Consider the following 16,069-nt stretch of genomic DNA (forward strand, 5'->3'; position numbering starts at 1 on the left):
ACACCCCCCCCTCTCCCCCCTCATCCCCTGTATTAAAAAAAAAAAAAAAAAACAAGTCCTAAAAACATCCCTGCCAGTCACAGTGACCCACAAATGACGACATTTGCTGCAGACCATATCCACTAGCAAGCCTCAAACGTCCCAGACCCCGTCAAAGCTCACCACAAAATTCTGGAGAAGCCACATAGTAGTAATACTAAATAAGCAACAGACCCAGTCTCACTGCCTTCTTGTCTCAATTACTCCTAAGTCTCCTCAACCGTCACTTGTCCACTCATCCCATGGAAGCCTCGGCCTCCCGCCAGATCAAACTCTCTCCCATACCGTTCCCACTGCCACTTCTCTACCTCACTTGGGTTTTCAACGCCCAGCAAACCAACCAGGCCCTGAGCCAGAGAACCACTCCTCAGCACACACCAATCTTTCTGACCTATTAATACCATGGCCACTATAACCTGTACTCCCCTCCTAAATGTGATCCACAGCTCCACCCTGGTCCACACAATGGCCATCACTTTTTAAAGTTTCCATTCCTGAACACCTTCCCCAGTTTTCCAGACCTGCCTGTCCAGCTGCCCACTTGTTGCCTACACTCACTCTTCTCTGAAACATCTCAGACTCTTAACAGCGCCAAAACAAACTTATAACATTCCCAAGAATAATTAACCTGCTGCTAACGTCCCCATCCAGTTGATGGGCCTTCCATCCCTTCGTCTACTAGGACAAACACCCCTAGGGTCATCCCTCACTACTTCCTTTCTCTTGGCACCAGCAACACCCACAATTTGGTCTGACCCTTCTCAAAAAATTGATCCAGAATTCAACCACTTCTCGCATATCCAAGACAGTCACTGTGGTCCATCAACACTCACCTAGGCTACTGCTATTAATCCGTCTGTGCTTCCTGTCTCCTCCCTTACCCCCCTGATTTGTTCTATTCTTTGCAGCCAGAGGAAGCCTATTTTGGTCTGGGTGAGATCGCTTCCCACCTGCGATTCAACCCTATATCATCTGTATAATAAACGGCTAACTTTTTTTTTTTTTTGGCCACACCATGCGTCTTGTGGGATCTTAGTTCCCCGACCGGGGATTGAAACCCGCCCTTAGCAGTGAGAGCGCGTTGTCGTAACCACTGGACCGCCAGGGAAGTCTCATAAACGGCCAGCTTTTCATGCAGCAACGCTGCAAGCTTAACTCTGGGCAGCAGCATCTTGTTCCTAGCAGAAACAATGGAGAATTGCCTCAGTCCCTGGTCAGTCAGACCTCCAAACCTCTGCTCGTGACGGTCCCGGTCCCTTCGCCTGTGACCCGCTGCCACGCGCCAGCACACTGTCAGAAGAAACAAGGCCCCACCCACGGCCGCCTCACCGTCCTGGACACCGGGGCCTGGGCTGCAGGCACGTGAACAGGCGTCCCGCACTGGGGGCGTTAGTGTCTGGTGGGGTGAGGGCGGTGAGTGGCCGGAGGACGAGTGTTTACCTGACGCGGGTCCCTCGGCGCTGCCGCCGCCATCGGACTCTGTGGGCGGAGCGGGGCCGGAGCTGCGGGAAAGGAAACGAGACGCTGGCACGGCGGTCACTCTCCCGGGCCTGGTGCAGGGCCCCCAGGTGGCGTCGCCGAGCCTCAGACCCGCCTCTGTGCAGCGGGTACCTTCTCAGTCTCGTCACCTCTTCCCAGCACCGGTAAACGAAGCTTTCGAATTGTGAAAACGCTCAAGCACATTCAAAATGACGTCCACAACGAGGCGGCCGGAAGTCCCGCCCTGACGCTAATGCGTCCCAGGAAAACCCGGCTTCTCTTGCCTTAATTGGCTCATCTTCGCAGCCACCCATCGCACATCCGTCTGGGTAATGCATTTCCCACAGATCCACAAGCGTAGGTCCAGAATGTTACAACTCTGACATCTTGGAGAAAAGGCAAAGCTACACCGCGAGGACTTACCGCTAGGAAAACCAACCAAAGTCCAGAGACGGAGGACGGGCATTGCCTCTTCTTAAAGAGAGTGCACTCAGATGTTTGAGGAATACTATCTGTAGCTGATCACCCAAGTGTTTGGAGACGTTATTTCAGGCTCTGTGAAGCTCAGCGTGTTCCCAGAGTCGAAGAGTATCTTTCGAGATGCTCTCAAATCCCTTAATCCAAATGTACATACCATTGCAGAGTCATTTAGACAAATAATGGAGCCAATGGAAACTGAAGCTAATAAACAATAGTGTACTCTCCGTCTGAGTATGTTTGGTAAAGACAAAATAAACACCCCAGAAAGTGTAGCGATAAGAAAGATAGAAGGATGTTGCGCCACCTTGAGGAAGGAGTACAAAGATGGGTCTTTGACGGTGATTCCCACAGAGAACATGTCCCCTGCCTGTACAGTTAAATGCTGTGTCCACTTCGTTGAGCAGTTAAATGCTGTGTCCACTTCGTTGAGCAACACTTTCATCTACTTAATATATCTTACTCCATATCCTCACATGTACTCAATTCCTTTCTGAATCTGACGTCAGTCTCAAAAAGAGAAAAACAAAACAAATGCTATTTTGGCATGGGACAATGGCTGCAGTGTTTTGCCGTATTCCATCGTTATTTATCATTTCATGGTTGGTCTTGTTTCATCTACCCCATGCACCTTTGTATATTATTTCACCTGTAATCCTAGAAAGCTTGTATTTTAATGTATAAACTCTACAGAATGTGTTTTTAAGATGTAAGAGTTCTTTCATAAATCCAATAACTTTAGCACATAAAACCATAATATTTAAAATTATAGGGACTTCCCTGGTGGTCCAGTGGTTAACTCTGCGCTCCCAATGCAGGGGGCCCGGGATCCATCCCTGGTCAGGGAACTAGATCCCACATGCATGCTGCAACTAAGTGTTCGCATGCCACAACTAAGAGTCAGCATGACGCAACTAAGAGTCAGCATAACACAACAAAGATCCCATGTGCAGCAACTAAGAACGGGCACAGCCAAATAAATAAATAAATATTTTTAAATAAATAAATAAAATTATAAATATGTTAGTGCTGAATTTTCTTGTTGTAGTATTCGTTATTTAGGGAGGATTTATTGCAATCTGGAAACAAAATATATATTTAGCCAATTATTGTGCCTTGTTAGTCTATTAACCTATATGTACCCACTCAGTGTGGGCACACTAGAGCCAAGTAGGTGGAAGGCACTGCAGCCTGTAGACTGTGATGGGCCCACTGCATCTACCAGTCAGTGGAAATTTGTTGTAACCTCCCTAGAGACCCAGGAGGATATGGAGCCCTGAGGCCTGTAGTCCATTTATCCTTCCGCCCCAACCCACTCTTTGCCACTACTGCGGAAGGAAAGGTTTGCCTCAGGTAAGAGTCAGCTCTGCTTTCCAACTGCTGAAGCTTATCATATGGGTTTGTCCCCACCAGCTCTGGACCCTGGAAGAGTTGTATAATGTCTTTGTACCTCAAGATTAGCCTAGGTTAGCCTAGGTTCAATGTAGCTGATTTCACAGATGTCCAAAACTCATCTTGGCTTAGCATAGGATGAGTTTTTCTCATTTATAGACATGTTCCTATGTATAGGCAGTGAACTCAGCACCACACAGTGATTCAGGGACCAAGATGCCTTCTATTGTAAACATGTGGCTTTAAGGCTTTCCTGGCACCATCCAGCTGACCAAGAGGAAACAAGAGGAAAGGGAGAAGTCGCATCCACTATCACATACCTGACTTCCAATCACATTCTGTTGACAAGAACTAGTCTTTTTGGCCACCCCTGTGTGCATGGGCAGGAAAATGAGGTTGAGCTGTGTGCCCAAGAGAAGACCGAATGAGTCTGGTGAACATACATGCAGTTGGCTGCACTCCACATACTCTTGAAAAATGATAGCCGTAATAGAGTCTATGCCGTGTAAGCAGATAACGCAGGAAATGATCCACATAAGACCTTGGTCACAGTGTGTGGCTCAACAAAAGTTACTTATTAATATTTGTTATGTAACAATGATAGTCATAATGAATAATATTAATAGCTCAAATTTATTTGCAGACTCACTTGAAAAGTCACACTTCCTAGTTAAATATACCCATAAGGGACTTCCCTGGTGGTTTCAGTGGTTAAGACTCTGCACTTCCAATGCAGGGGGCCCAGATTCGATCCTTGGTCAGGGAACCAGATCCCACATGCCACAACGAAAAATTCTGCATGCCTCAACTAAAGATCCCACACAAAAAATAAATAAAATAGGGCTTCCCTGGTGGCTCAGTGGTTGAGAGTCCACCTGCCGATGCAGAGGACACGGGTTTGTGCACCGGTCCGGGAAGATCCCACATGCCGCGGAGCGGCTGGGCCCGTGAGCCATGGGCACTGAGCCTGCGCGTCCGGAGCCTGTGCTTCACAACGGGAGAGACCACAACAGTGAGAGGCCCGCGTACAGCAAAAATATATGTGTGTGTGTGTGTGTGTGTGTGTGTGTGTATACACCCATGAATACTCTTCATCCCGCACCTATACCTTCACTGTATATGTTGATCCTTCTCTTTATTAGTGAGACACTGAAAAAGTCTTTTCCCCCGTGTCCTCCTGTTCTCACTGTCCTGTAAAACATAAAGAGGTAACTTGCTCTTCTTTCATATCTGGGCTGATGCAGGCAGCTGGAGCCATGCGGCATATTGATAGCTATCACGCAGAGTCATGGTCTCTTCCCTCTGGTAGCTTCTCCAGCTGGCCAGATTCTCCACTGTTCCTCAAAGTCTGTTCCCAATCTTCACTCCTCTCCTCAGTACCACGTCTCCACTTTAATATGACAAGCTAACAGACTCTTTATTCCTAAAAAGGGCCCATAATCTTTCCCAGTCCTCCAAATTCCCCAATTTTAGTGGTCCCTGACTTCCAAGAGGTTGAGAAGGCTGGAAAGAAACTCAGATCCCTCAGTCCTTCTTCTATGAAACCCAAAATGCAGCCATAGCCATCCACATGTCTTGTCCATCTGACATTATTTTCACCCCCTGGATTCATCACGCCAACCAACTCAATGAGCTCTGACACTACTATCCTATTCCAAGGTATCGTATCTTGCCTGAGTGTGATTTCCCCACATTTGCGCTGTGCACTGTTCAGCTCGGACTCCTGCACCAGCTCCCAAATCCACACAGACCTTGCTCCAGACCGCCACCACCTCCCACACAGCTGCTCACTCCTCATATAACCTACTTCATGGTCAAAATGAGGAGTCTGTACTTTTATCTTTGCTCCGTAACCCTTACACACTCATGTAGAGCTGTATTGTCCTTGCTTCTTCCTTTCTCACCTCTGCAGAAGTGGTCCTGACTCTGACTGAAGCCATTATCTGCATCTGAACCTAAATGTCACCTTCATTTTTTCTCAGGGAACTCACTGCTTCACTTATTTCCTGCCTCTGGTAACTTCATTCTCTCTATGATCAACATTTTAAAAATGCTCATGTTGTTGAGAATGGGAAAAATATCACAAACATAAAATACTCTCAGATATATAATGAATAGCCTCTAAATGGTGTTGACTGTATTTCAGCTGCCCATATGCACTTCCTGGAGAAGTTGTCTCATCCTAAGAATGGATCAGGATGGTCAAATATTTTCACACATTCATAAATTAATTTTAAAGAGAAGCTGCTTACAAACATGCTGTATAAAGCCTCAGTGGGGCTTTCTGCAAAGGTGAGGATCACTGGTCAGAAGTGTTCTACCTGTTTTCCATACTGCCCATCCAACTGCACCAGATACTCACAGTCCTTGTCACACTTGGAGCATTTGAGATACTACTTTATGATTTTTATTCTGTTACTAAACTTTGGGATGAATTGTTTGGATAAATACCCTCCTGTGCTGATATTCATTGATTTTCCATCTTGAACTCCAACCTGAAATATATCACTAAAGCAAATCATTGCCCTTTCCCCTATGTTTCTTGAAAATAAACTTCTGTGCTGGAAGATAGAGAATGGGACAAAAATAAAGCCCCCTTCCACTCAGATATTTCAATGATATCTAAACACACCAGAGAGAATAGAGTCCAAACACAGACGCATAAACAGAGAGTGATAAGGGAATATGTTAAATGTGAAAAATGGTAGACTCAGAAAGAGCGGAAGGCATTCTAGATTCAGAGCCACCATTTTGAGCCTATATTCATGTGAAAAGGTCACACTTTGTCTAACTGCCTTGGTTCTCCAAACTACAACTACCATGAATTTACTGTCATTTTAATCGGCTTAAGATGGGCAATTTATAGTGCTGCATTAAGGAAAAACAATAGGAATGCCAACAAAATAACGTAAATGCCCCTAGGGCAAACAAAGATTTAGACATCGGCTTTTATGCAGGGTCTGTGAATACATTCAGTCATTTATGGGGCACTGGCAGTGCTGTCCCTGCAAACCACTGCGTGTGCTCTTCATTTCCTCTAACACAGATGGTCATATCTGGTCTCTGGAGCTCAGCTTTAGAGGAAAAGTGTTTTTCAACCTAATTGACAGCTTTTCTTAACCAAAACTCAGTAGTATATTTACCTTGAACTTAAGAAGAATAATTTGCCATTAAAAAAATAAAGTACCGGGCTTCCTGGTGGCGCAGTGGATGAGAGCCCGCCTGCCGATGCAGGGGACGCGGGTTCGTGCCCCGGTCTGGGAAGATCCCACATGCCGCGGAGAGGCTGGGCCCGAGAGCCATGGCCGCTGAACCTGTGCGTCCGGAGTCTGTGCTCCGCAACGGGAGAGGGCACAACAGAGAGAGGCCCACATACCGCCAAAATAAATAAAGTACCTATGTACATTGTTCTGATGGTAAACACCTCCACCTTAGAGAAAATGCCATTGCTAGGGAACTGTTGGCCGAAACTGCCTGCCTTGGCCAGGCATGATAGATAATAACTACTTGCAGGGGTTGTCTCACGGCAGGAGGTCCTGAATAGGAAGATGGTGCTGCTGCCAAAAATCAGGAGAATTCAGGAGAGGTCAGAAGGAGGGAGGGGGCGACTACCCTGACGGTCCAGTGGTTGAGACTCTGCACTTCCAATGCAGGGGGCTCGGGTGGGGAAGTAAGATCCATGGGATCTTAAAAAAAAAGAAAAAAGAAAGAGGGAGAGAGAGGAGACGCCAGCCCAGAATATGCCTTGTGAAACTACCTTTGACCACCTAGAGGGGTGGGATATGGAGGGTGGGAGGGAGATGCAAGAGGGAGGAGATATGGGGATATACGTATACTATAGCTGATTCACTTTGTTATACAGCAGAAACTAACACACCATTGCAAAGCAATTATACTCCAATAAAGATGTTAAAAAAAAAACTAAACAGAAGAATTCAGAAGGGGCCTAAAGGAGGGAGGATATGCCAGTCCATATGTCCTGCCAATTTCACAGAAACCCTCACGCAGGAATCCATCTTGGCTGAGAGATGCACGTGCCACCAGGAAGGACCCTGAGACAGACCAAATATGGGCACGAGCAAGATGACTGGCCACAGACAATCTGGAAGGCTAACCCCATCACCATAAAACCTGAGACTGGGAGCCACATGGCACAGCGGTTCTTCTGGGATCCCTTACCCTGCTGCTTTCCTCCCGGGCGCCCCTCCCCAATAAAGTCTTTTGCTTTGTCAGTACGTGTGTCTCCTCGGACAATTCATTTCTGGGTGTTAGACAAGACTGCACTCTCAGACCCTGAAAGGGGTCCCCCTTCTGGTGACACCATAACAGATATAGACAGATAATAAATGGAGATAGAGGAATGGTCCTTTTGGAGCCTATGTTGAAGATCCCTCAACTTTCTTTTCATCTGGGATCCTAGAATAGTGTATCCCTACAATATCCTAAAAAGCCTTCATGCTTCCTACAAGGATCTTTTCTACAAAGACTTACTTGGGCTAATTCACCACAACTTACCCAGAAACATACCTTTTGACAGGTTTTTCTACCAGCATCTAAGCCTCTTTCCCTTCTTCCAGTAAGATGGTCACATCTGCATTAGTGCTATGAAAAAGCTATAGTCCTCTGGGAGGAGAGGCCATCACAAGAAGGTTTAGAGGGAAAATTGAAAGATATTTTTGAAATGGGAAGATAAGCTTCAGAAATAGCAACGTGGAGCTGCCTGTTTCCTTGGGAACATGGACCAGAAATTCGGGCATTTACCTAGGAGGTTCCCTGGCAATTGAGAGTGGCAGAAAATTAGAAACAACAGGTTCTCATATTACTACAAGTCACATCCGTGTATAAATCTCTGTGAGCAGAATCTGGCCTTTGACATTCTTCATGAAAGAAGTCTATGACCACATCAGTCCAGAGACTGCAGCTCACTTCAGATGCCAATCTCAAGTAGTAGGTCCCCAAGTTACCCACAACTTCTCTCCAACTTGGCTACAAATTGGAGGTTCCCATGACCTCCTCCCATTTGGATCAAATTATTTGCTAGAGCGGCTCACAGAACACAGGGAAACATTACTTATGTTTACCACTTTACTGAAGGATAGGATAAAGGATATCAATGAACAGCCAAATGGAAGAAATGCATAGGGCAAGGTACTGAAACCAAGCAGGACCCTTTGTGCCCCCTGTTTCTTATTTGTAGGAGATAGGCTTCCTTCAGCCTCCTAGACATTCCCTGAGTTCCAAAGAACAGATTCAAACAGTTGCTAATCATGGAAGTGAGGGGATGCAGAAACAAAGGAAGAGCAGTCAAGAAACAAGAGTGCGGCAATGCAGCAAGATCCTGGTTGCTGCTCAAGGGGTATACGTAATCCTGCATAATGCTGCAGAACTCAGGATCTTTGAGTTCTTCTGCAGCAACTAAGGCCCTCACCCAGGTGGAAGATGGCAACTTCAGGTTGAGCAGAGATTCCCACCCTGTTACCTCACTACCAAGCAGTCAGAAGAAAGTCACACACCCTGCAGCTCTCACCCCCAATTTTGCCTATAAAACCTTCTCCCCCGGGAGTTTGGGATCCACACGTACACACTGCTATATTTAAAATGGATAACCAACAAGGACCTACTGTATAGCACAGGGAACTCTGCTCAATGTTATGTGGCAGGCTGCATGGGAGGGGAGTTTGGGGGAGAATGGATGCGTGTATACGCATGGCTCAGTCCCTTTGCTGTGCACCTGAATTTATCACAACATTGTTAATCGGCTATACTCCAATATAAAATAAAAAGTTTAAAAGAAAAAAAGAAAAAACTTCTCCTCCAAAAACAACTCCGATTTGGGGGTTTTTGAGCTCAAGCCACCCATTCTCTTTGCTTGGCCCTGCAATAAACCTTTCTCTGCTCCAAACTCCAATGTTTTGGTTTGCTTGGCCTCACTGCGCGTTGGGCACAGGAACTTGCATTCAGCAACAAGAGAAAAAGAGTAAGGAATAGAAGGAGTCAGGGGCTTATAAAGACAAAAAGCCACGAGATTGTTAAAATTTGCCTGGTGAGAATTGTGTCGGACTCTGACCCGAGTCAGGAGATAACTGTCGTGAAAGAATCATGAGTTGTTTTGGGGTAAGGGTCCGATAAGTAACTTGAGTTTCTGGCAAATATTCTGGATGCCTTCATTAGGGCAATGAGTGATCAAAAGGTCAGATTCCATCCAGGCTGAGACATGCATAAGTCATAAGTCCTTAATGGCCTCCTGGCTCCATTTTAGAGAGGTCTCTTAGCAACAGAAACTCCGTTTTGATTTTCCTTTCACAAACCGTAGTCTCTATGAGGACTTCATCCAGATTTTGTTTTTACAGTTCTAGGTAAGGGAAGTATTTCCCAGCCAGACATAATATCCATTTCCATTAAACACTGAGGTAAAGTTGACAAAACTTTATATCCTGGAAACTTATGTTTGAAACTGCACAACCCAGATGGGACTTGAACCCACTGTCTTTTTTTTTTTTTTTTTCGGTACGCGGGCCTCTCACTGCTGTGGCCTCTCCCGTTGCGGAGCACAGGCTCCGGATGCACAGGCTCAGCGGCAATGGCTCATGGGCCCAGCTGCTCCACAGCATGTGGGATCTTCCCGGACCGGGGCACGAACCCGTGTCCCCTGCATCTGCAGGCAGACTCTCAACCACTGCGTCACGAGGGAAGCCCGAACCCACTGTCTTTTAATGGAAATCGCACACTTTGTTTCAGGACCTAATGAAGCTCAGGTTCTTTATGTCTCATGGCATAAAGAATTTAGTGAGAGACAAAGTGATATGTAAGAAGCGGATTTATTTAGAGAGATACATATTCCATAGACAGAATATGGTCCGTCTCAAAAGTCTTGAGAGTGGCCCCAAAATACGGGGTGGTTAGTTTTCATGGGCTTGGTAATTTCATGGGCTAATGAGTGGGAGGATTATTTGAACTATTTTGAGGAAGGGGAGGATTCCCAGGAATTGGGCCACCACCCACCTTTTGGACTTTTACGGTCAGCCTCAGAACTGTTCCGGTGCCTGTGGGTATGTCATTTAGCATGGCAATGTATTACAACGAGTGTATAATGAGGTTCAAGGTCTACTGGAAGTGGAGTCTTCCACCATATTGGACCTAGTTGGTTCTAACAAGTTTTTATCATATCCTCAATGGTTATGTTATTCGTTTAAAATTGTGCCCCACCCCCTTCCCTCCTGTTTCATCTTTTCCACTCTGACCATTTTACCCACTCTTATGCAAAAGGCTTTGGGTCCACAGTAAAGGGTGAAGCCAAGGGACCCTGACCTTTACCTTGAATAATCTGCCTAACCACTGCCCCAAGTGACTGCTGGTCAGGGTACTTATAGTAATCTTGGCTTTCAGGTTTTTTTAATGTCTCCAAACTGGGGTAAATAGAGCAGACTTGTTTGGGGTCATTTAATGTTGAGTCCCAGAAGGGGGTCCATTTGGCCCACTCAGTATTTGGTAGTGCTGGATTAAAACTTTTTTCTCAACCCCATCAATATCTGCTAGATTCAACCCATTTCTTTTTGGCCGCGCCGCTTGGCTTGTGGGATCTTAGTTCCCTGACCAGTGTTTGAACCTGGGATCTTGGCAGTGAGAGCACGGAGTCCTAACCGCTGGACCGCCAGGGAATTCCCTAGATTCATCCCATTTCTTAATAGCAACTAAAGATTTCCAAACAGGGCTTCCCTGGTGGCGCAGTGGTTGAGAATCTGCCTGCTAATGCAGGGGACACGGGTTCGAGCCCTGGTCTGGAAAGATCCCACATGCCGCGGAGCAACTAGGTCCGTGAGCCACAACTACTGAGCCTGCGCGTCTGGAGCCTGTGTGCCGCAACGAGAGGCCGCGATAGTGAGAGGCCCGCGCACCGTGATGAAGAGTGACCCCCGCTTGCCACAACTAGAGAAAGCCCTTGCACAGAAATGAAGACCCAACACAGCCCAAAATAAATAATTAATTAATTTTTTAAAAAAGTAAATCCTATTTAAAGATTTCCAAACTACTAGGACAAGTCATATTACTCGTTCCTTTACATTTCCTCTCTGTTTCGCTCATATTAGTATTTCCTTTATTCACCTCATTTCTTAAAAACTTAAAAAAATTTTTTTCACCTTCTTGGGAAGAGTCCCTTGATGCTGATAAAAAACATTGTTAATTAATAAGAGACTGGAGAGAGTCCTAGGGGAGAGTCAAGGGACTTTTCTCAATCTCTTATTAATTAATATAATGTATTTTTTGTTTGTTTTTTTTTTTGCTGTACGCGGGCCTCTCACTGTTGTGGCCTCTCCCGTTGCGGAGCACAGGCTCCGGACGCGCAGGCTCAGCGGCCATGGCTCACAGGCCCAGCCGCTCCGCAGCGTGTGGGATCCTCCCGGACTGGGGCGCGAACCCGTGTCCCCTGCATCGGCGGGCAGACTCTCAACCACTGCTCCACCAGGGAAGCTCTAATATAATGTTTTTATCAGCATTTGTAATACCCACGAAGGGAAACTGAGACAGCAATCATTTCCATAAAGTTTCCCTGAACTGTTTTCGGTTTTCGCAACAAGGTCATATGGGGTGCCCATGCGAAAGGAGCTCCTTGAACTACGGCATTTACCACGACCTGGGTAATGGGCATATTCAGCCGGTGAGTATCCCCATCATCATAAAGCCAGTCCCACACTGCTTGCATACAAAGCATATCATCTGCTTCGCCTGGGATGCTCCACCTGGCATTCACTGGGGGAGATGGACCTTCCCCCTTCTCAGGCTAAACAGACTTTACAGTGGCTTCTATCCTTCCACCAGGCTGGCTGTTCCCTCAGCAACAACCTCCTGTGTGTCTGGATCACATATAGACATCTGTGATTATTTCATAGTGACCTCTGAGTCCTGCTGTAACCCAAACACGCTCTTCCACTCTGCAGCACTTGAAACCAAACACATAGCCCCCAAATTATTTACTCTCATAATCCATTTTAGCAAAGGTTCCTCAGGAAGCCGATGATGCTGATCCACAAAATGTAACAACTCCTTCACACTGTCAACTGGGGAAAAAACAAACCAAAACGATTTCATACAACTTCCTCCATCTAACAGATACTAATTCGTTTTAGTTATGATCTGTATGTTTTTACACTGGGTTGAATCCTTCCCTTGCAGACAGGCTACTGCCTCTTCTGTGGCTAATGTCTTTTTGGAAAAGATTATCCCTACCTGGGGAACTCCTCTCGAATTTCATAGTGATCGAGGAACAGTTTTACTGGTCAGGTGTTTCAACATGTCTGTGCTGCTTGGTCAGTTTTACAATAATTTCACTGTGCTTACTGCTCTCAATCCTCTGATTTAGTCAAATGTTCTAACAGCTTTATTAAAACTCAGTTGGCAAGATTTGTAGAGGCCTGCAAACATCGTGGCCGAAAGCATTGCCATCGGTCCTTCTAAATCTCAGATCCCCCACTTTGGGACTCGTAAGCTCTCACCCTCTGAGATAGTCACAGGATGCACGATGCACTTGGCTCCTGCTTCTTTTGACCCAGAACTGATAAGAGATACTCCAATTTAGCAAAGGCCCGATTGCTTCTATTAAAAATAACCATGCTTTGGTCGAGCAATCTTTTCACAGTGTGCCCTCAGGAGACAAATATCTTAAGCATCACATTTTGCAACCTGGAAATTTCATCTGTTGGAAAAGACACCTCCAGAAGAACGCTCTTCAACCTGGCTGGGAAGGCCCCTATCGAGTACTGCTACCCAGCCCTTGTGTCACCAAACTACAGGGAACAGACTCTTGGATTCACATGACACCTAAAGAAAGTGCTGAACCCTGACTGGATCTGCACATCATTGGTGACCTGAGAGGAAAGATTTCCCAGAATTGAAGCAGAGGACATCTGATGACACAGCTTTCCCAAGATATCTGGACCAGGCCTGTTAGAAGTTTGCCACCAACCCTTTGGTGGTAGGATAATGCTTCATAAGATCTCCAATGTATATCAACTTGATAACATGGACTTCAGATAAAAAGTGCCTAAGACTTGAATGTGACCTTAATAGGTTTCTAATCTGTGCACTTTTCCTCGGACTTGAGACACTGCACCCAGGAAATGTCTTTCCTGACATAGAGGAACAAAAAGCCACTGAAACTAGAAAACCTGACTCATGATCAGTGATGCATTCAGAGGAAGATCCTGATCAACATGGGAGGTGGGAATTTCCTGGCAGTCCAGTGGTTAGGACTCGGCCCTTTCACACCCAAGGGCCCGGTTCGGTCTCTGGTCTGGGAACTAGGATCCCACAACCCTCCTGGCGCAGCAACGGGGGTGGGGAGGAAAGGAGGAGAATGTGAAAAATTAATAAACAGAATATTTGGACTTCCCTGGTGGCACAGTGCTTAAGAATCCACCTGCCAATGCAGGGGACACGGGTTCGAGCCCTGGTTCGGGAAGATCCCACATGCCGCGGAGAAACTAAGCCCGTGCGCCACAACTACTGAGCCCACGTGCTCCAACTACTGAAGCGCTTGAGCCTAGAGCCTGGGCTCCACAACAAGAGAAGCCACCGCAATGCGAACCCCGCGCACCGCAACGAAGAGTAGCCCCCGCTCGCCGCAACTAGAGAAAGCCTGCACGCAGCAACGAAGACCCAACGCAGCCAAAATTTTAAAAAATAAAATAAAAACAGAAACTTCAATTAAAGAGTTGGGAGACCAGAAGGGGGAGCTCTCATGACCTGCACTGATAGCAGAACCCAAGAGGAAGAAGAAAGACTGCTCTTCTTTCTTGTCAAGGACTCAGCCAATGAAAAGCCTCAGACTCTGTTTACTACAGCCCTCCCAACTTCCTTTTCTTTCCTGTAAAATCATTCTCCTTCCCTAGCTGGGTAGAGGCTTTCAAGTGGCTCACGATGGTTGCAGATTCTTTGCAATTCTCAGCTGATCCCAAATAAACCCATCTTTGCTGGAGAAATATCTGGCAGCCTGTTCGTTTCAGGTCAACACTTCACCTGAATAATCAATGAAGTACAAACCTAGCTTTAGCTCATCTGTTTACCAATGAACACATCAGCCAATCAATTACCTCATCTATTTTGTAAATAAATAAATAAATATAAAATAAATAAACATATTTGGTTGCGCCAGGTCTTAGCTATGGCACGCGGGATCTTCTTTGCCGCATACAGGATCTTTCTTTTCTTTTTTAGTTGCAGCATGCCGGATCTAGTTCCCTGACCAGGGATCAAACCCATGCCCCTGCATTGGGAGCGCAGAGTCTTAACCATTGGACCACCAGGGAAGTCCCTCAATTACATCTTGCACAACTTACCTCATCTTCCTCTTTTTGCCATAAAAACCCCTCTCCTGTAATTGAGACAATAATTGGGTTTCTACCTAAACCTGTGTGCTCCAAACTGCAATTCTTTGATCTCAAATAAGCTCTTTGCCTCTTGAAGTGGACTCTTGTTTCCTAGGCTGGCGTAAGAAATAATTTAAGGTTTGGGGTTTTTTTTTTTTTTTTTTTTTTTTTGCGGAGGGGAGCTCAAAGCTATACAGAGGCTCCTAGTCGAAAACTAAGAAAACTTTTAAAATCTGTAATAGAAAGAGGAGCATTGAGAGAGAACAATACTTTGAAGTCCTTCAGTAACCTCCACACTTTACTATACTGAAAGGAATTGCAGATTCAGACCCTGAAGGAATGTAAGGTGGAAACTGTCACAAGCAAGGCAGACACTTGAATCCACTAAGAAAGTGTTTCAGGAAGATTTGGAAAACACTAGCTCAACTGGGAAACAACTTGATAATTTCCAACAGCCAACACAGTCCTGTTTCCAGGCTCCTTCTTTGAGAAGGTCCATGTCCTGAAAAGGCAGATCTCTGACATAAAAGCAGTAATGAGAAACTAGGATTCCTCTCCACCTGTGTGACAAACCAGAATGAAAAAGCATCCTGGGAATTGCTCTCTGGGGCTCTCATCTTTTCTAGACCTAACAAGGGCCTCCTGGGCACAAGTGAGCACTTCCCTGGTGCTCCCTGCATGAAAACCATCAATTCTATACAGAAGAGACAGACTCATAAGACACTAGTATTAAGCATGTTAAACATTAGCTCTTTCAATCTTCACCATTCTCCAGGGTAAGCATTCCTCTATTGTCAAATTCATGTTTTTCTTTTTTAATGATGAGGAAACTGGAGGTCTGGGTTATTGAAGGCACTCATCCAAAGTTAATACCTTGTAAAGAGTCCGCGCCAAAACTGCCTAACAAAACCAATAGCAGACGCCATTCATGTGAGCACAAGCTGGGTGCAAAACATCTGATGCGCTCTGGCCCATTGCGTGTCTTAACAGCTCCAGAGGATGAGCACTATCCTTGCTCCCCTCGCGTACAGCTCGGGACAAGGAGACACGGAAAAGTCAGGCCCTGCCTGATGTCATACCACCACCCCAGTGCACCTGACCGAGTCTAAAAGCTCTGGGAAAATCCTCTGAAGATATATTTTTTTTTATTCTTTGGTGACTTACTAACTGTAGAGTGTTGAGAAGAATATACCAAAGACAGGGAAAAGTACATGTGAAGGACAAGTAGTGGGAAGGGGTGTGAGCATTCAGGAAACTGAGGTAGAGGGTGGAGAGAGAATGAAGGACACTTTGTGTCAAGATGCTGAACTGAGCAGACA

At 45.9% G+C, this 16,069-nt stretch overlaps 1 protein-coding gene across 1 annotated transcript in view; it reads right to left on the reverse strand.

Moving 5' to 3' along the window:
- The window catches only part of LOC112397971 (zinc finger protein 256-like), a 34,778-nt gene extending 33,245 nt beyond the window's left edge, over nucleotides 1-1,533 (reverse strand). Inside the window, 1 exon segment of the mRNA XM_024742321.1 lies at nucleotides 1,480-1,533. Coding sequence (XP_024598089.1) covers nucleotides 1,480-1,512 — 33 coding nt within the window. The 5' untranslated portion in view covers nucleotides 1,513-1,533.
- Between the last annotated feature and the right edge of the window lie 14,536 nt (nucleotides 1,534-16,069).

Source organism: Neophocaena asiaeorientalis, unplaced genomic scaffold (assembly GCF_003031525.2).
Source record: "Neophocaena asiaeorientalis asiaeorientalis breed wild unplaced genomic scaffold, Neophocaena_asiaeorientalis_V1.1 scaffold582, whole genome shotgun sequence".
Taxonomy (NCBI): domain Eukaryota; kingdom Metazoa; phylum Chordata; class Mammalia; order Artiodactyla; family Phocoenidae; genus Neophocaena; species Neophocaena asiaeorientalis.